General features: G+C 36.5%; 1 protein-coding gene across 7 annotated transcripts in view; it reads right to left on the bottom strand.

Annotated features, from left to right (window-relative positions):
* DLG2 (discs large MAGUK scaffold protein 2) overlaps positions 1-22,099 on the bottom strand; it is a 1,019,609-nt gene that overhangs the window by 185,669 nt on the left and 811,841 nt on the right. For all 7 annotated transcript variants that reach the window (XM_061990809.1, XM_061990848.1, XM_061990864.1 and 4 more), the window contains one exon: positions 19,230-19,332. In XM_061990809.1, the coding sequence (XP_061846793.1) occupies positions 19,230-19,332 (103 nt within the window). The remainder of the gene's footprint in view (positions 1-19,229; positions 19,333-22,099) is intronic.

Genomic DNA, 22,099 nt, shown 5'->3' with positions numbered 1-22,099 from the left:
ATCTGAAGGGCAAAATATAAAAGACTATAATCTGAAACATACTAAAGCTGAAAATTGTTGTGCTTTGGAATAAGAAAACCAGGAAGATCCTTAAGGAAAATGAGCCTGCTGGTGAAATGGAAGGATCCAGAATAAAATAATTTACTTCATTATTTTCAAACAAAACCTAAACGAATTTTTATCTCTATATTTTTCTTGTTCTCATTCTTGCATTCACGAACACATTTATTTGCTTTTCGTTACCATTCTATTGTTAGAAACGTCATTTTAATTATTTGAAGAAATTAATTGAAGTTTATTACCAATAACAGATAAAGAAATTTTCCACACAGCTTTTGTAGAAATAATTTGAGATAGTGAAATAATAGTTTTCTATTTTCTTATCTGCCTCCTGTTGATTGCTAATGCTGTAGCTTTAATTGATAAGCAAAAATAACAGTTTTGAACTTTATATTCATTATTGGGCATTAAAAATTCACATGCAGGAGAGAAATAAGTGTGAATGTATTTACCAGGCCATAAATAATTTTAAATTATGTAATAGAAAAAGTTAGATTTAATGTCACTTATTAAAACCTAAACAACAATTGCATATTATGTATTAATATTATTTATTTATTGTGATTTTTATATTCATTTTTTAAAGAATCTTCCTGTGACTGAAACCACGACAAGTGGTCAACCACAAGATCTCCACCAAGAATTCCTTGCAGTCTCACGGTGTATTGCCAAACTGTAGCTTGCAGAAGTGATCAGCTCTCTACAGTGATGAGATGGAAGGTTGAAGTTAATGCCAGCAGTGACACTGGAATGGGGTTGTATCAGGTTAACATACACTTACATTTGTTGACTTGTTTTAAATTTGTTCTCTTCACTGTTATTATGAAATTGAAACATGAGCCATGACTGTAAAATGTTTTGGTTGCAGCGTATAAACCTTTGCAATTTTGATTTGAAAGATCCAGTGTTTTCACTGCATAAAAATAAATTACATCAAAGAGTTTACATGAAGGAGCTGGAAAAAAGCAGAGAGAAGGGATCAGAACGGGGAAAGAGCTATGTGCATATGTGTCCACACATCTCTCACATTTAGTCACATAACGCTTCTTGTGTGCCCATGGGCTCTATGAAAGACTGTCATTGACTTGGGGAGGTTTACTTGGCAATGTTTTTCATCCACGCTTTCATCATGTCACATTTTGTCCCATTTGTTACTGCATAGTGTCCCTGTGGCCTCGAATTCTCTGCTGCCTTATGGCCTTGACAAAAGCAATCACAACCCTCTGGACCACTGCATAAGAACATCACCAGTGTGCCAGTGATCAGTCCAAGCTCTCCTCTCCTCCCCTTTCCCTGGTGCGCCAGACCTCTATGATAGCACTAACAGTGACTTTAATTAGGGCTCCAGACAGGGCTCTGGATACTTCACACAGTATCTGGAGGACCTCCCCTACCTCTACCTAACCCATGATGTTGAGTGTCTGATACTGACAGAATCATAGAATGGTAGGGGTTGGAAGGGACCTTTAGAGACCATCTAGTCCAATCCCCCTGACAAAGTAGGTCCACCTAGATCAGATCACACAGGAACAGGTGGCTGTTGAGAATCTCCAGAGAAGACTCCACAACCTCCCTGACCTGTCACATATTCAGACAGGTTGCTCGCACTTTCTTTCAGGGATCCCCTAATGTTTAGAAGGTGCAATTTGTGAACAGTAGTACACTATTTCACTGTTCTTAAAATCCTTGTCCTTTAACTATGCTACCTACATGAAAACGTGACGTGGTTGGGCTCCCACCCTACCATAATGGCCAATATTACCTCATTGCTTCCTTTGTATACTTAGTTGTCCTTACCTTTGCTCTGTTTGTCAGAGACACTCAGAATCTTTACATTCTGTGTTTTTAGAAGGCTTTACTGCTGTCTGTAAGTGGGCCTTCAAGCGACTATAGCAGTACAAATACTACATTCTAAATACAATAAAATGTTGCCCCATAAACAATTGCTACACAAGCCCCAGAAACCTTTATGAAAGACATGAAGAAGCAAATCTCCCCAGTCAGTAAGAATACAAGGAATACTCTAGAAATTTATCTCACTATTTAATATCTAAATTTCTTACACAAAAGGCAATTGAGGACTTCTGGAATAGCATTATATAATTCCCAGACAAAAACTGTGTTAAGATAAAGTTACAGTTGAACATACATATCAATAATTTAAGGTAAAATACATTACAGGGATATATATTTAGCCTCAAGCAAGATGTACAAATCTAGGAAGTTTACAAATCTTTTTATAGTGAAAATAAAACCACGGGTGTTTAAGAACTGGAAATGTGAAAACAGCTGCCTCAGAACAGTGAAATAGGATGAAAAAGGAGGCAGTATGCCTTTGGCATCAGACCTATTGCAAACATTGCTTCCATTTTGTGAGGAGGATAATTGTTTCTGGAATTCTCTGAAGGAAATTATTATATGGCAACCTCTATTAAAGAAGGCACTCAAAAATCTCGTTTCAAGTACTGAATAATTTAAGAGATCTATTAATGTAACTGGTTTATAAGTAGGTTTACTTATGAATTCTCAAAAAAATGTTTATAAAGTAAGTTATGTCACTTTGAATAACACATTGCAGTCTTGATATACAAAGTAAGTGAAATCCCATGTTTTGGCATTAAAACTCAACTCGCTATTAAATCATTAGTTGTATCTCTTAACTTTTCATTTTTTTCCTGGAACACACATGGACTAAAGGATACATGTCAGCTAAAGGACTTAGGACTCCAAGTCACATCAAATAAGAAGACTTAGGGGTCCCACACCTTTCTGAAGCCAAAAATGATTTTTTTTTTAAATTGCACATAATTAACTGAATGCATGAACATAATTATAACCATTAAAATTATGAATTATTCTTATACTAAATGTAGGATTCCTGTATCAAATACACATTGCTAACCATGGTGCTCACAACCATTACTTATGCACAAACACAAGATCAGCTCACTCATGGTAGAGCATACTAAAGCTTGAATGATAGTCTGGTTCCCCAGCAGACCTCAAAGCACTTTACAAATGAAAATGGACTGATATGACAATTGTTGGACATGCACAGCTTTCACCAAAGTCACAAAATGTATCTCAGGATTAAGCCATAGTCAAAGAGCCTGTTTTTGCACATTACTCACTAAAACTCCCCCAGACTTCAAGACTCAGTGAACTCAGCAGGGATGCTTTGGTGAAGTGCTGAACAGGGCTCTCACGAAATTTCACAACATTCTTATTATCATGCTCCATTACTCCTTGCTATGTCACACCTCTTTACAAACACCACCATATAAAGGACCAAAGGAGACTGCAATACTATAACAATAGAAGAACCTAGAGGAAAAAGGCAAAAAGAAGGAAAAAATCTTGATAAGCAATGCAAGTGTAAGTGGTAGAATTAAGAAGAACCCACGATGCCTGGTTGTCAATCTTATGCTTTAACCTCGAGGTCAAGAAGCCCTCTTCTGCTGGCATTGCCACAACAGACCATGAACTGAGAGTGAAAATCTGTGGGGAAACAAGGAAAATATGAGAAAGCGCCTCTTTGGGCTTGGAAAAAAAAAATCAAAACCCCTCACAGAAGTAGTCTCTTCGATAACCACATTGCAAGTTTGAGGACCAGTGTCTTACACACAAAGCCAGTTCAGGAGTCCTTTGAAACACAGGAAAAAGTGATCTTTTCTGACCCAGGGATGTAAGAATGGGCCACTTCTGCAATGAAGATGAGGAGAACAGAGAGAAGGGGCAGAGCTGGGATGGAGAGGAAAGGGAGAGCCTCAGAGAGCCAGGCTCACTTTTCTTACCCACGAGATGAGGGACATGGATCCCTCCTGCAAAGCTGGAGGCAGCTGTGTGCATGGCTTTCTAAGGCTCTGGCACAGGCAAAACAAGTAGAGGGGTTTTGCAAGCCTTTCCTTCTGCAGCCCTAGCCTACTACCTGCTCTTTCAATGCTTCAAACCCACTTTATTTACATGGCCCAGTATGAAATTTGTTAATTGTGTTAGTGTTTCACTAGGGCTAACTCAACATGAGGTTAGGCTGTTATTTTCCCTGGAAATAGGAATAGAAAATTGAATACTGCATTCTTTTTATGTAGAGTTTCGAATCTAGACTACCAAACAATCTAAGTCCTATTTTATTTCTGAATAAGTTTACCTACCTTTTTATTTTTTAATACTCTCTGTCACTTTCTTGGTGCTAGCCATTAATTATTTTGAAGTTCTATAGCTTCTTTTGAGCTCATATTTGGTTTTCCGGACATTGTTCTTTTAATTTCACAGATAGAATCTTAATGCATTGCCTACTGAAGCCATAAATCATTTAATGTGTTAGAAAGCAGATTGCTCAGTAATTGCCATTTTTTTTACTATACTGATGAAAGCAATTTGAATACAATGAGTTTTCAAACTTAGAGGCAAAGTAAAGAGACTTGGGAGGGAATGCAGTGTAAGTGTAAACAGCAATTCTCAGCCATTGCTTTCACTTGCATTAGAATGAAGGTTTTTAAAACAGTAATAAGACAACTTTGTGAACTAATTGTAACTCAATGATTTCTGTTAAGTTCTAAGTATCAACTGCTCATTGTTTTCCAGATCTAGAAATGCTAGAGGAGACAACTGTGACTTCTCTTGGATGTGGTAAGAGCAGTTGAAAAACATGTATTGTTTATCAGTCACTCTTGGATAAGCCAGAGATTTCAAAGGCAAAATCTCTTAAGTAGTAAGACCAGAGATTCCTGGTAGACACTCACAGGGAATCTACCTAAATAACAATGCAATACTTTAGGTTTTTTTCACAGAAGTTAAAACTCTTATTGTAAGAGCCAGAGCAACTACATCAGTGGTAAATGTACATGCTTTTTACCAGTCTCTTACCATAAGACTCAGACAGCACAGTATCACATCTGGACATTTATTCACACAGAAAAGAACTACTAACCATTCTGTTGCTGCTTTTGGACCCAGATTTGGACAGTCAAAAGTTTCCCTGTGTCTAGCCTTTCCTGTTGAGTAGCTTGGCCTTTTCAAAGAGATAATATTAAACATAATAACAATATTTTGCATATTGGTAGGCACATTGGCTTTAAGCTGTCTGAATCTGGGCTTCTGGCATAACATCCTAGTGCAGTGAATGTTATAAAATGTTCAGGGCAGAAAGGCACTACCAGTAGTTTTCAATGCGAGAAAGACTTAGGAACATCAACAAAGCCACTGCCTTTATTTCCTCTTCTTTACACAGAAGGGAATATATATACATATAAATATAATTTATTTACTTTATCCTTACATGACTCCTTATTTTTTTATCTTCTGGTCAAGCCTAGCCTAATACTTGTAATACTTTTTGCCTTCTCATCACTCTCAGATTTTCCCGTGCCTCTCTCAGACAGCTATGGACTTACGTTGAAACTTCACAGAAAGATTTCCAACAGGAGCATGTCCTAAAGTGAAATGCAACTTAAAGAGCATAAATTCCACTTGTTTCATGATGGTAGTAATCTGCAGCCCATTTACAAAAGTTTATCAGAACTAGTTTCTCTCCTTTAATCCTCCTAAAATGGTTATATTTTTGCCCTCAGTCAAAAACTTTGTCATTAGGAAAATAGTTCTGTTGCACTCTTACACTTCTACTCTCAAGGAGAAGAAACGAGGCATCTTGTGAGCTCTTGTGTAGGGTATATCCTGGGAGAAGTGCTCAAAATGCAAATTGTACCCAAATTGTAGAAATCACATGACACCACAAAAGTAGTTTCAATTGGAAATAATTTGGATTGCTTCTGAATTCTTGCAGTTTTGAAGTAAGATGTTTCATTTGGCATCTGAAAATTTCTGTAGAAGCCATTTGTGAAAAAGTCCATTTAGTAGAACTCATAAATTAAAACCCATTTAATTTGGTCACTTCTAAGACATATGCATTGCATTTTTTTTTGAAATCAAATATTTAGGGGTCATTTAAAAGCGAGACAGAATAAGGCACTTATTGAGCTCAATGTACTCAGCATTTTCCTTTGCAGCAGTTATTTCCATCACGTTGCAGATACTTCTCTATTTGGGTTATCTTATGACAGTGCTAAATGTATAATGCTTTTGAGTATTGACATTAATTTATGAGTTCTTTATCCTAATGCAGGTTGACCCCTAATATTGAAACTTACAGTTTCTGTCCAATAATTAACACTTATATTGCTCTTCTCCACTTTCAAAACACAATTAGTGGCTAATTCATAATATACTTTTCTGAGCATTAAGGATGGCTGCATTGGTTAACAAAATAATCAGAAGATAGTTATCCAAAGTCAAGAAGAGTTGGTACCCACCGTCTGCCAGGACTCCACTGTTCTCTCTCTTCAACATCATGACTTGTTCATTATACTTTGCATTTGAATTTTTGTAACCACTGATTGCATAATTTTACATTTTTTTTCTGAATTCAACCCAAGAATTATAAGAATGTGAACTCTTTTCTGGTAGTAAATACTGAGATGGGCTTACAAACAGTTGGGAAAGATTACTAGTAATCTGTCATAAAGAAGATACTTACCCTTATAAAAAGACTGAAATGCTAAGATGCAAATTTCAGAGCATCTAGAAGAAATGCATATAATTGCAGGAAAAAGTCATGTAGGAACACTACTCTTGGGACACAAGTTAAACTAACTTTGTGTTAATCTGCAAGCCATGTAGGTAAATCACCATTATCCAGACATAACTTGTATCAGAGACCATTTGAGTAGTTTAGGCAGTGTTGATCTACACACAAAAATTTGCACAAACACACACATAGCCATGTAACACATTGGAGGTTGAAAAGAACAGTACTGGAAAGTATGGATACACACACACATCCACTGCTGAAGTGCCCAGCTATACAACAAACTTGCAGTCCTGACTTCACAAATAAAAACACAGAAAAGCCAGAGTATCAGGCTCTTGCAGCTCTCTCCTCTGTCCCCTTTTACACTCAGTCCTCGTTGCCACATGCCTGTCCCTGCAAGTCAGAAAGTCAGCAAAATTCCCACTGAGGGGATTTTCACATTCATTTTTATATAATTTTTGTTTGTCTTGATGACCAGACTGGTGCAAAAGCAAACTAAGAAATCAATTACTGGCAATCAGTCTCAGTCATCCCCTCTGCATGCTCCCACATGTGCTGTCCACACTCTGCACAAGAGGGAAGAAAGACTCAGGCACGGCCCTGCAAACGCTTGAGGACTCTGTGATATGCTTACGTACATATACACAGAAACTCATGACATTTCTGTTTTGACACAGAACAACAAAGAAAGATTTTAGCAAGGTTCACAAAACTCAAATGGGGCTGTATTCCACTGTTCACAAGGCAATACCCGCTCTCATCTATATTATGTAGTTTATCATCATATAAAGATATTTCAAAGCTGGAAAATTCTGATTTACAATTTTGAGATATGTATAAACCCTTTAAAAGAAATTATGCAATATGTTAAGTGCTAAAAGTAGTATTTATTACTTTGGTCATCCTCACATGATGCCTGAAAACAAACTTGCCCTGCAACAATCCTAAGTCCATGTTTAAGCTACAAAATATGATTAAACTGAATTTTGAAAGAAGTGTTCATTGACATAATGCAGCAGTGCAGCAGAACAGGATATTTCTATTTTGACGTTTAACTTTAAGCATCTGGCTTGGAAAATGTATTAACTACAATATCTTTGAAATCATCTCCAACCCTGAAACCAGAGAAAAAAAATAATTAAATTATCTCTGACTTAAAACTCTAAAATTACTTATGATCAATTGATACTAGAAATTCTAAAAGAATATGGATTCTCAGTTAAAATATATAAACATTTTTACTTTATAGATAAAAAATGTTATATTGTTAAAGGCTTCACACTGAACTATGATTAATATTTAATGTCTAAAAAAAACCATTCCATTTACCTCAGCTTTCCCTTAAGTCTCTAATGTAGCCATTACATGGTAACTCTTACAGGTGAGAGAGGTTAAAATCTTCAGTGTACTCTTTTATCATGTAAAAGGTTTTCTTATTCAAAATTAATTATAAGCAGAGAGGTTTTTTATGGAGCTGACGTGCCATATGATATTCTTTCAATGATTCTGCAGTTAATTAAGTCTTTTCAATGAGTCTATGGTTAAGTATTGAAATTAACAATGAGGTCTAAACCTGATTCTTCTCTTGTCGACTGTCAGGTCAACGGCCATAAAACTGATAGCAATGTAAGAAAGAATGACATAGATCAAGATGATGGAAAAAGGGAATCTGTTGTAGAAGTAGCTCAGTAGTGAAGTTTTTTTGAGACACTGAACTGACTTTCAGAGAAGAGTTTTATCTGAGACACAGCTTAGTGTGTGAACTGATACCATGGAACTTCTTACTTATCCTTCTCACACACTTAGAATCTAAGAATGTGTGGCAGATGACAGCTGTGAAGAAATCTATTGCATACACCCCATGCAGCTCCTAAAATCTGGCCCTGTGGATCTCAGATTCCAGTTTCTAATAGCTGTTTGTGTTTATGTCTGTGTATGTGAGTGTGTGTAAAAGTGCATTGAATAGCATTTGTATTCTTCAAAATAAGGACGTGATCATCTATCCATTAAGTGCACCCCAAATCAGTATTTATACTTTCACTAAATATCCCTTGTGTTGTCACTCTCAGGAAGCAGAGCTCAGAGTTGGGAAGGCACACAGAGCAGAGTAACCATCCACTGTGGCAAACCAAATCCCAAATTGTGGTAAACCAAAGCCAAATCCAAGTGCAGTGCTCAGGAACACCTGAGAGTAGATCTTCTCTTTACCTCTTTGTCTCTCTCTACATCCTGCATGCTTTATTTTTTATTTCTCATACTCTGCCATCATTCTCACCCATAGGTAGTAATTTCAAATTGACCAAATTATTTACCTAAAATTCAAGTTAAATTCAATAATTACCTTTAAATCTCCTATCTTGCCTAGAAACTCTTTTGTATTTTTCTACTGGAATCACAAATTTGTCTATCACTGTTCCCATTTTTTTCTCCCTCCATCAAAATAATGATTATACTAAACTACCTTAAGTTAATATAGTAAATATAGCATATATAGCATATAGTTAGTTGCCTCGCTTTCCTGAGAGAAAGTTCTGTCTAGTGATTAAACCAAAGGCACAGGGCTCAAAGGATTTCTGACTTCTTTTGAATTTCACCTGGTGAGCTGTAGAAAGCAACTCCATCTGTCTGTGTAGCACTTTATAGTAGCTACTTCCCAGGGACACCAGAAGAGGTTAATTCATCTAGCCTTAGCTTTGTCCATCCAGCCTGAGTTAGTCATCTGAGTTCCCTCTAGACCCAGTGATGAGAGACTCAGCTCATCCAAAAAGGCTGAATTAGCTCAGAGGCTTACATCTCTCCACTGAGAGACCCCGGGTAACCTTAACCAACAACTCTGATTACCAAAAAATCCAACGCTTTAGTTTGTATGTCACAGAATAGTAGAGTTGGAAGGGACTTCTAGAGATCATCTAGTCCAATGCCCTCTGCAGAAGCAGGTCCACCTAGATCAGGTCACATAGGAACATGTCCAGGCAGGTCTTGAAGACCTCCAAGGAAGGAGACTCCACACTCTCCCTGGGCAGCCTGGGCCAGGACTCCATTTCCTTACAGTAAAGAAGTTCTTCCTTAAGTGGAAGTTCCAGCTGTTGTATGTGTCCAGTTCCACAATTTAATATTAAAAAAAAAAAAACAAAAAAAAACCACTCTGTATGTGTCAAGAACTATAGATTTTAAAAATATGAATTATGAAAGACTGTCCCTAACTCTTGCATCAAATTCACTGTGAATTTTGTCCTGACAGCAGCCACAGCACCGGGCCAATAAAACCCCTAATATGCTGTCTTCTCCTGTGTTATTTAGCAATGCCACCACAACAACTGTGACTTCACTTGCCAGACTTGTGGTCTTTCCTCTAGCATGAGAGGTCTCCAGAAGCAGGCTATAATCCCCACATCCTTTTGTGAAACCTTCACCCCTTCATATCACAGATCTCATTTCTCTCCTATAGTTGCTCTTTTGCTGTTGCAAGCAGAAAGCGACAGCAGAAATTCTTACTTCAATTTGTCTTTCCTAGCTAAATGCTGAAGGAAATGCATCTTGAACTATGGGGTCTATTTTTGCTTTTTAACAGATTCAAGAGCAGTTCTCAAGGACTGGCAGGGGGGTTGGACTAGATGATCTTTCAAGGTCCCTTCCAACCCTTAAGATTCTGTGATTCTGTGAAACCCCAGGAGAAGAAACACTTAATTTCAAACCTAAATGTTTTGCTTGCTCAGCATTTTCACAGAAATTACAGTAGAGAAAGCTTAAATTTTTAGAATCTATGTTCTCTGGTGACATAATCTGAACTCAAGGGAATATACAGAACCTGTATTTTGACTATATTAACTATAGAGCCCAAGATCATTTTCAAGTTATCATAATAACCTCTAAACTTGGAGTTGTGTATGTAATTATGAAGTCTTGGGAAAGGAGTAGCAATGAAATGACAGGCTTACACTAACTCAAAGTAAAGAAGGAAGAAAAATTATGCTAATGTAAGTGAAGAACAACACAACAAGGAAACAAACTATATATTTGAAAAGTGAAAAAAAATCATTAAGACAGAAAAGATAACACCTTTTAAAGTAATAATGATTCATAAAACGATGTTACTGTGAAAGAATTGAAGTAGTAAAAGTGACAAAATGTATTGCTTAAAAAGGAAAGAAAGTAAACACAAAGTGTTTTTATCATGGAATACATTTTTTTTCCAGAAGAAAAGCACAATTAGAAATTGAAAAAAAGAAGAGAGTGGGAGAAGAAAGAAACTCTGAAATAGATTCAGAAACAACTTCAAGATTTTCCCTCAGTCTGTTTCTAAAGCAAATTATCCCTGGCCTCCTCTCTGCCAACTCAGCAGCACTCTCTTAACTGCCACTCCCTGTTCAAACACATGGCTGTGAATGTTCCTCTATTGTCACAGACCCGGGTATTAATTAAAGTGGGAAACTATTCCTGTAGTATCACTGCAGTTACAAATTCCTTATTGCTATTACTGCTGAGAAACTGCTAAAAGGCTGGTGTACAAACCCATACACATCTCCTCCATTATTAGAAGGTCTTGTTTTCTGAAAAAGCTGTTGTGTAAGGGCAAAACCACAGGTGAAACAGATTTCAGTCTAGTGGACTCAGAAATAGGAATGAAAAGTGGGAAGAATTTTTGTCCCATACTCAACTGTTACATTAGCAGCTGCAAACCTAACAGTTGTTGCAAAATCAACTGTTTCTTTGTACTCCCAATGAGACCCACTAATGATTACCTTAATGACATAGTAAAAAGAGGAAATTACTAAACTTTAATTAACAAATTGCCAAAGAAAAACAATTAATAGTCTCCAGCACAAGGATTTAACAGATACACTTGTTTTGAGTGTATATATAAACATAGTTAAGCAGAGAAGGTTGCGTATGAACAATAGAAAACTAAATACGACATGCACTATAACTGAAACTCAAAGAAATAATTACAGAAGAAAGATCCCACATAAATTCACATTATCACATTTAAAATGAAAACAAGAAAAGACAGGTTTTAGAAGAAAATACTTTTCCCCTGCACAATTTCATACAGTTGTCCTTGACAACTTCATGGAAGAATATATTATTTAAGGAAACTTAAAGCCTGTTGATAGAAACAAGAGCTACACATGACTGAATTACAAAATAAGCACTCAAACTGAAACATTTCTGAAAATGGGAAATGAAAAAGCTCAAGAGTCTGTAAGAAAACAGGAAATACACTCTAGCAGATGGGAATGACTACATTAAACACAAAGAAATATGCATAAAAACATTAAGAAAATATACCAAAGCCATAAGCTGTTTGCAGCTTGTAGCAGCACTTGTGTACAGTTAGTACTGGCTATTCTAGACAAAGCAAAAAAAAAAAAACCTTAAAAAAATTAGAATTCTTCTATTTATAGAATATTCAGTGTGGGACAAGTTACACTATGTAACTCTAGTGGGAATTTGATCTTTAAATTAAACACAAGAATGAAAATATAACCTTTTGTGTCTTAGCAGAACCCTACAAAGTCTTGACTTTAAAAGATCGTTTGTGATCCCTGGTGCTTCTCAGCTCTGTCATCTGAAAATCCCCAGATACATCTGTCTGTGCTGGGGCTATGCCTATGTACACAGGCAGAATCTTTAAGGGACTGGACTTAATCTGCAGTAGAGTGGAAGCTGTGGTGAGGCCAGCTCAGACAAACAGAATAAAAATGCTGCTCCTTCTTTTCTATAGTAGATAGTAACAGGACGAGGGGTCATGGGATGAAGCTGGAACACAAAAAGTTCCACTTAAACATATAGAAAAAACTATTTCACCGTGAGAGTGACAGAGCAGTGGCACAGGCTGCCCAGGGGGGTTGTGGAGGCTCCTTCCTTGGAGGTCTTCAAGACCCGCCTGGACATGTTCCTATGCGACCTGATCTAGGTGACCCTGATTGTGCAGGGGGGTTGGACTAGATGATCTCTAAAGGTCCCTTCTAACCCCTACCATTCTATGATAAGAAAATAAATTGAAAGTGGATCAGGAGATTTTGAAACTTTTTCATCTTAAACATGGTTTGTGTTTTTTTGTTAGTTTATATTTTTTTTACTTGAGGTAAAGAAACTGTGAAGCTTGAAATAAAATGATAAAGTTTAAGACTTTGCTCCAACCATGTAAAAATAAAAGCATATATTCTAAGTAGCATCAACAACTAAAGGCACAAAAGCTGTACTTAAGGTACGGAGGTTACTTGGCCAGACAAATGAGGTACTACCTTGGCAACTGCTGCATTTGTCCTTAAAGAGTACCAAAGTCATGTTTACTAAATAAAAAAAAACAGAAAATACCAATCTGAACATCTAATCATGTACATTAACTGCTGACACAACTTGAAGGACTAAAGGATTACTTTAAGTGCCTGATTTTTAGTTTCGAGCACACAGATATCCTAGAGTATGATTTGGCACGTTACATGAAGTTGTGTTTTGCAGCCACATAGTATTGTTAAATATCTTAATATACAGAGATCTCTGCAACAAAGAGGCAATTTGTTCCTTAGTGAACTTATGCACTTCCATTGAAGAAAATGTGTTAAAATTATTAGAAGAAGGGGAGCTTGTTTTGACAGTATAATCTGCAGTCTAGTGAATCTCTCTTCAGTGGGCACTTCGTGGACAAGCAAGGGAGGCATAGGCCTGGCATTTAATTAGCTAGAAAAAACTATTTGTTATTTTGTAAAAAAATTATGAGTAAATAAGGAAGGAAGCTACTCTAAATAAAAAGTTGGAGATGTCACTGTAGAAAGAGGAGTAAAAAAAAAAAAGAGAAAAGGGAAAAAAGAAGCCTTTGATGTTACTCTCTGAATGAAACAGCAGACCTTGTCTCCTTCACAGGAGAACTTTGGAGCATTATCAACTATTATCGGTAAATTAGAATCTGGAAAATCTTCTCTGGTTTTGGAACAACGCATATTCTCTGGTCGTGCTAAGTTAGAAAAGAGGAAAGGCTCTAATAAAACAAAAATAATACCATCATGTCAAGCTTTCTCACTTATACTATTCCTTCCTCCTCAATTTTCCTCATTTAAAAAAATCTACTGAACTTCTCAACGAAATCCACTTACTGAAGTTCATCTGGACAACATATGAAACATACTTCTAAACTTTTTTTTGCCTTTGTTAATCTTTACAGTGGTGATATTCTTCAGCTGAAGACAAGGAGAGGATTTCTCAACCCTTTTTGGTCAATAGGACAGAATTGAGTGCAAGCGTCACTATGTGCTATCTTCTCTCCCTAAGCTATTGGCCACTATTGGAAATAGGATCCTCAGCAAGTGGCCTTTGGTCAGATCCAGCTTGGCCATTCCAAGATTATGTTATATTCTTTAACACACACACGTGTGAAACACAAGGTTAATATCTTGCATTCTTTGGCAATTAGATACAGTGGCTTTCAGATGAAAGCCAACTGCTGTAGTGCAACTTTATCCAAGCAATTGAGCTGCATTGATTTTCAACAGCTGGGAAAAGAGGCCTTTAACATGAGTATTCACATTTCAAAGCATAGAAGCGACCTAGACAAAGATGAATAAATACAATTATTTAGTCTTCCCATATATCATGTATCTACCCCATTTCCACAGCATCTGGAAAGGTTAAGCATCTGAATCAGGAAGATACGTGACTGTTATACCAAAACAGGAGACAAACGTTTGTATTTTGAGGCAGGAAGAAGAAATGAAAAGAAGGAAAGAGCTAAACAGTCTCCATGTGTGTTGAAGGAGACACCTGCAAAAGTTATCCCTAAGTTTTTACTCTAATATTTTAAAGAAGCAGATCTCATGGATTAATAGGTCAGATGAATGTGTAAGAAAAAGAATACACTATGATGAAAGCTGATGCTGCTTTTAAAAGTGAGGTCTGTTACAATGTACTACTTGAGCTTTCCAGATTCAGGAACAAAAGAATTAAAAAGTGAATTTAGTACCATAGCTGCCATGAGATGTTTGCACCTGTAGGTGCAGCTCTCCAGTGATTTTCTTCATTAACGTGTGCAAAGAAAGTCACTGTCTATGGTGGTATCTTTGTCTGATATGCTTTCTCTAACTAAAGCTCAAGTACTCACCATGCAGCAGGTGCAGAGCCCAGCATCACTGAGCAAGCAGCTAACAGCCAGTGAAAAGGTGGTGAAGCAGAAATTCTCTCACTGTAACAACTTCTTGACCTTTTCAGTGTCAGTTGGTCCAAATGAACTGTAATCAATGCATGTGCTCCTTATATGTATGCTGTTAGGAGAGCAAGTTAATTGGCTTGCTTGAAAGTTGTAAAGCACATGAAACTCATGAGTGGTTGAACAGTTTTCCAGGGATTGTTGTGGGGGAATAGCTGCAGAGACACTGCAATGCAGTACAAGGCAGTTCACAGATCAGTGGCACTGTTTATTTTGTAAAAATCTTAGGGCTAAGTTCTACTCTTTTAAATTACTGCAGGGGGAAGGAACATGAGCATCTGAGATGAAATTTTCAATAAAGCTTTTGAGCATCTTCATTAGGAGTCCAGTATTCTGTCTACCACCACTCCCAAATTATATCTTTCTGGAAAAACTGTCATTATTTCAACCAAATTACACCGTCCTTTAAAAATGTATTTCAATTTCAGTGACAAAATGTGTTTTTTTCTTAACTCCTCCTATACTGGGCTGTGATTTACAACTGTTGCTATTAAAATCAAAGTATGTCCAGCATTAAAAACCTGGAAGTTTAAAGTGTGCTGCCCTAGGTGGTATATATTCCCATTTTAATTTGTAATTAATGTTTTAATAGGGACACATTGTTCCATCCTGAGACTATTTTCCAGGCTCAGGTTTTATTATTACAGAAGAGAAGGGCCTTCTCAGTAGCTCCATACTTGCACAATGTTTAAAAAGACATCTGAGAGTTGTTAAGCTGAAGAGAGGGTTAAAATTCTTCCAAGAATATTAAAAATAGAAGAGTAAAACTAAATATAAGTGATTGGTTTCTCTTCTAATTTTGTTCTAAGTAGCTTTTGGTCCTTAAATTATCTTTGACTTAATTTCAAGCATGTGCAGAAGATGTCAGCTGTACATGAATACAAAGTCTTCTTCCTGAAGCCTGAAGGGTGATCAGTGTAGTTTGAACACATGCATAAACCTCCACATGAACTACATCTGCAGGGGTTCTTAGAGATCATGATTCCTATCATTACTTGACCTCCATTTATACATTAGATGTGTAGATAAGATACAACACACAGGTTATTTTCAATTTGTAAGATAAAAGAAAGGAATGACTCAAAAAGCCAAGAGTTGTCTCCTGTTCCTAAAGCTATAAGCATAGATTCTCATTGTTGAGTTCTGTTTTTTTTTTAATCTCTGTGATTTGTTTTCCTCTGTTCCTAATAATCTTTCCATATTTTCATTCACATAATTTGCATTTCTGTTTGGACTTTCATTCCTTTTTTTATCTGTTTCTCAGATGAGGGAAAAAGAGATGATGAATATAAATGAGGAAAACAGGGAATGAAGAGCAGAAGAAATGTGGAGTTGTTCTTCATTCTTCATACTATCCCTTGTACTTTCAGTCAGCTCCTTCTCATGAATTCATTGTATCTTCCATTTTCCCTTTGTTCATTGTATCTCTGTTCTTTTACAGAATATTCTCTTATTTCCAAGACCACTTTCATCCAAGGGACAGGCAGCGTGGTTCAGATAAGCACGATCACCAAGCACAAGTCTGATAGCATTCAGAAAATGTTGTGATGTTGTTTTATTTTATGTGAGCTACACTCTGTATTTGATTATTCCAGACAGGATGAGAAAACAAATATCAAGAGGAAAAGCTATTCAAGTTGATGGCAAACATTAGATTTTATCTTTTTTTTGCAGGAGTTGCCATTCTCATGAGATTTGCTGCCAAGTTGATGCACATAATTGTAGGGGGAGTTCATATGAGGCTTAGATGAATTTTTAACTGAAAAATGGAATGGGAAATTTAAACTTTGAAAGCCATTTCTATAGTATTCTCTTTTTTTTTTTTTTTCCACTGCAAGGTACATTATTTGGCTTTGGAGACACTGCCAAAGTAAGTGTGCTGTCAACTTTTCCTTACTGCATAAAACCTAAATTTTTGGAACATAATAATTTTCTACCAGACAATTTTAATTGCTAATCATAAACTGTCTTACAGTTTTGAGTGGTACTTATAGCATCATCACTTAATACCTGAAATATCAATAGCTAAAGGTTTCATTGGATGTTTTTGTTTGCAACAACATTTAAAGGCTTAATAAGATGGAAAAGATTAAAAAAAAAGTTACAGGTTTACATTTACAGTGACTATTCTTGGATCTCCCAAAATATATCCTCCCCTGAAGTTGTAGTAACTAACAACAACTCAGAGCTTCCAGTATGAAAATGGAAAAATGAAACTACAAGCCTGCTTTGCTTATATACTTTACTAGTTTTGGAAGCATTTTGAGGGGAGGAGCCCCTAAGGGAAGCACAGCTATGTGCTAAGACTTTATTTTATGGTTACGTTCCAGTATATGCAAAAAGATAAGATACAGTAAATAAGAGATCAAGTATAAATGACAAAGGACTAAAAGAGTTGTGCGAGATCTTTAGAATAAGTATTTATGCTGCTATATAATGTGTTTCTCTGTGACCCGTAAATCCTTAAATAGTTCTCTATGTAGATTATTTAAACAACTGTTTTAAAACTGTTTCATGTTTGTTTGCTGTAAGGGATTTTTTTAAGACAAAAATACCTCATTTCACTTATGTATTTATGCAGTTTGCACTAACCAGCATCTCAGACTAAAATGACATACTTAAGCAGTAAGATAACACATGCTGGAAAACTATGGAATACTCTCATTGCCTTCAAAGATTGAATAATTTCCTATTAAAGGGCTAACTTTTGGCCTCTATTCTTCACCAGCTTCACTATCTTCAGTGCCTTTTAAACTATTTGGATGAAACAAAGAACTGGCTATGTTTCACTGATAAGAAGTTACACAGTCGGGATTAGTCTGCCCTCAACAGGGTTGTTGGTGAATGGAGCAGCATAGTAGGACAAATGGAATAAATATGCAGTATAATACTTTATGGATTTCCTCATTTTCATTTGAATTGCATGTTCACCAAAAATGAATTTGACACAGTACAGTGCTAGTAAGATGTAGGGGGAAGGTATGTCAACAGTTCCAATATAATAGGAAAAATCTGTCAAGTGATGTATTTTCTGTGTATTAACAATGGCACAGAACATCTCTGAAATGCCAGTGATTGCTACAAGTACTCAGACACCATGGTGATAATTGCAGTATGAACGTGTCAGACAGCAAGTTAAGATTGCTGGAACTAATGGGAAGATGGTGTTATTCAGAATCCAGTGCGGATAGTTATCTGTAATGGTATCGCTTTTTGATATTTTTTCTTTGAAATAATTCTGATCATTATTTATGCATTTTTATATTAGTATGTTCCATTTATTTAACTAAAGATCTGTTTTCCTCTATGTGCTATTGTCAGGATCCACAGAAACAAAAGAAGGTATCATTAGATAAATTAAGCAGGACTAATCCATCTCCAAAGTGTGTCTGAAAAAAATTACTAGCTGAACCTGTTGTTGTGTTTCACCTGAGAACTGAGACCTACATGTGTCCCAGGCTGGGCATAATCAGGCAGAGTCAACAACTCATGCTGATAGACCATAGCAGGACTTGTGAATTGAACTAGAACTGTTTACTGTAAACTGATAAAACAGTGCCAGCAAGTCTTCACAGACACTTGAATTCAGATGCTGAATTCACCTGGAAAGAGTTTCAAAGTAACAACTGTGGAGGAAAGCCATCTTTGGTTCCCTATTAGAAAGTAATACTCCATGAATTCCTTGAGACTCTCAGATGGTCATCTGGGTTGTAGCTCATAGACAATGAGAAGGAGTTCTGTAACTCTGGACTTGCAAATCAATGTCTACATCTTCCTAGCTGAAACTCTAGAAAGCTAAGTATCAGACAGCAAAAGCTGGATACGAGACGTCCCACCTTTTATGTCTTATATTGATGCTTTTATTTAGAAAGCTGTCACTTTCTCAAGTAAGTATTTCTAATTTGTGTCTAATTGCCCTGCAGATGCAAGGACATTGTTATCCTAAAATAATAATGGAAATCTCTATGCATTTGATTGGAAGAATTTATCCTTAATTGCAATCTGACTGTCTGAAGCAACGTCAGCCCTTCCTGGCATTTCTGTTCATTCTTAACTTACTGTTTGTACTATCTCCGAAAGGAGAATAGAAAAGAACGTAAAATGAGCAAAAATGAAAAAAAAAAAAAAATTATTGATTTCTGTCTTGTTATATACACATTTAAAGATAACTCTTAATAGTGGCATGGAGTACTTCTGAAAGCCATGCTTCTGACAAAAATACAGCCATTTCCTTGGGCAGAATTGCCACTTGAATTTTCATTCCAGATTTCTGATGATAGCTGAGAAAACCACTACCTACAGCAACCTCATCCCGTTAAACGGGTGACTTTGAGGCACTTATTTTTAACCATATGTGTTTAAGTTCATTATTTCGCTTACCCTCCGGCTGGTATTGTGCTATGATTGTTACCGTCTGCCCCGCTCCCTTTAGCGCAGCTGCGGCCTGCTCGTGGGTAGCACCGCGAAGGTCAATACCATTCACCTACAGAAGGAATGCAAACAACAACATGTCTGAGTAGTTTAACATTAGCTTCCCGAGTAGTTTAATATTTAGTTCCCCCTCTATTCTGCTCTAGTGGGGCCACATCTGGAGTGCTGTGTCCAGTTCTGGGCTCCCCAGCTCAAAAGTGATATAGGACTTTGGGACAGAGTCCAGTGGAGGGCTACCAAGATGATCAGAGGACTGGAGTATCTTTCTTATGAGAAAAGGCTGAGACACCTGAGACTGTTTAACCTGGAGAAGAGGAGATTGAGAAGGGACCTTATCAACACTTAGAAATACCTAAAGGGTGGGCATTGAGAGGATGGGGCCAGTCTTTTTTCTGTAGTGCTCAGTGACAGGACAAGGGGTAACAGGCACAAGCTGCAACACAGAAGTTCCACTTGAACATGAGAAAAAACTTGTTTGCTGTGAGGGTGAGGAAGCCCTGGCACAGGCTACTCAGGGAGATTGCAGTGTCTCCTTCTCTGGAGGTTTCCAAACCCTCCCGGACATGCTCCTGTGATCTCTAGAGCTCCCCTCCAACCCCAACCATTCTGTGTTTAGACAGAAAGACAGAGATGGATTGTTTATTAAATATCTAATGGACATAAAGGTCACGTTGCCCAGATGCAAAAGTAAAAGTATAAAATCAAAAAGACTGAGAGGATGTTATCTCTGATATTTCCGTTAACACTGCATAGCATAGATTGCTTATGCTCATGAATGCATATTCTCTGACCATGACATTTTGGGGTTTCCTGCTCTACTGGGTTTATGTTTTTTGGTAATCTCTTCATCAATCAATATAATTTAATATGTAAGGGTCAAAAGATAAGTTTTTCTGTGAAGCAAGGAAACTCCTTTAGCCGGCTCTGGAAGCACAGTCCGTAGCATCAGGAAAAACAAGATATACAGAGCATCTCTAACAAAAAACTGCTGTCTGGAAAACTTACAGACCAGAAACTTCCATCTACCATTTTCTTTTCATGCAGCCTCTTCTCCTATTGCCTAGAAATACTCCTACATCTTGCCCATGACAGCTGGGGAGTTGCTATCAGATGCAGCTTCACCACATCTGGCTATTCAATATTAACATATTTTTCCATGGGATTTCTCTTAAATTTGCTATATAAGAGGTGGAAATGAAAGCGAGTAGAATAAAGTAGACAATCCAGCCCTAAAAGTCAGAGGCAGTTTCTTAACTCTTTTTATTTGTATTTGTGATGTTACATATAATTGTCTAGCTGAGGTTTAAGGTTTCTGTAAATATGGTTCCATAATTGAACTAGGATATAGGTAGGAATGGACACTTGAGGAGGACTCACAGGTTTGAGTATTTGAAATCAAAAGAGAAATGACAGAGAGAACATATCAATTCTGTTTTCTGTAATTTTTATCAAGATGATAAACAAACTAGACAAAACAGATTAACTAATGTTGAACAGGTATGTGACCTGACTACACTAGGCTACCGAACTAGTAATCTCATTCACTGACAAATAGATAGGTAGAAGTCTGTTTGCATGCTATTTTGCCCACCAGTAACAGAATCTCACTGCAGAATAATAGGCATTTAAATTTAGAAAGGATTTGTGGTCTAGTCTGAGTTTCTGAAAAACAAGAATAGATGTTAACTTGATTTCTGGCTATTATTACCCAACATTTAAAAGAAAATGTAATCAAGTCCCAAACCTTCTAGTTGAAAAAAAGCATATTCATGTAGCAACACTAAATCTTGATGAAAGATACAATTAATTTACCCATTTTAATCCAATTCTTACCCTTAGGTCAAAATGAACAGGAGTATCTGAAACAATATTCTGTTCTGTATCTTCCTCCAAAACAATGTCTTAATTCTAATAATCATGTGTGCTGATATTTTTCGCTGACGTGATTTTATTGCAAATTGTTAAATCTGATTTCAGTTACTGCTTTGTACAAATTTAATGTAGTATATATTAAGACTAATCAATAAAAGAAGGGAAAAAAAAACCTAACCCAGAGAAAGTTGCAAGTGTGTGCAGGAAAGTTTAATATAGTGGGCTGGCTTCCTTTAAGAAGTATTATACAATAAAGAAACCAGCATTGCTGTTCTGAGCTTGACTGCACAATTCTGATGTCCTAGTCCAGAATGAACTTGACTGCAAAATTTCTGATGCTTAAATTCCAAAATGAATTTGACATAATGGAAATAAGAAGAGCCTTCAGCTTATACAGACGTCTGTCTCTTCTGCATGCTGTGGCAAAAAGTAGTTAGAGAGTTTACAAAGAGAAGTGCTGCAATGGAAGAATATATTTTAAAACTACAGACAAAATTAAATTGAGATGAAAAAAAAGTTGCAACTATGATGCACAGTAATTTTAGTAATTGTCTTTCCATCCATTGATCCAAAGTGAAGCATGATCTACTTCATCAAATACTGAATCATAATCTACATTAAAGAGTTACATTTTGGAAAGATCAAACTCTTCTAAAATGGGACAGTTATATTCACTTTAAAATGTTTGAATACCTCATATTAGCACACATTGGTTCAATTTTGAACAGTGCCACTTAAAGACTCATTACAGTCTGTCTTCTGTTAGAATGCTTGAGTAGGCCATTCAAATAGAGGCTAGCAAAATAATCTGTTTTATTGAGCCACTTTTGTATTTAAGCTGCCTTATTTTCTGTTTGTACAGTGATTAAATGAACACTTGAAATGTCTTGTTGAACTGGAAAGGAAAAACACATTATCTCTGAGGAGGAAACATAAAGGATTTATTT

Source organism: Colius striatus, chromosome 1, assembly GCF_028858725.1.
Source record: "Colius striatus isolate bColStr4 chromosome 1, bColStr4.1.hap1, whole genome shotgun sequence".
Classification (NCBI taxonomy): Eukaryota; Metazoa; Chordata; class Aves; order Coliiformes; family Coliidae; genus Colius; species Colius striatus.
The sequence above is the reverse complement of the archived record's forward strand: the minus strand, read 5'-3'. Positions and strand labels throughout refer to the sequence as shown.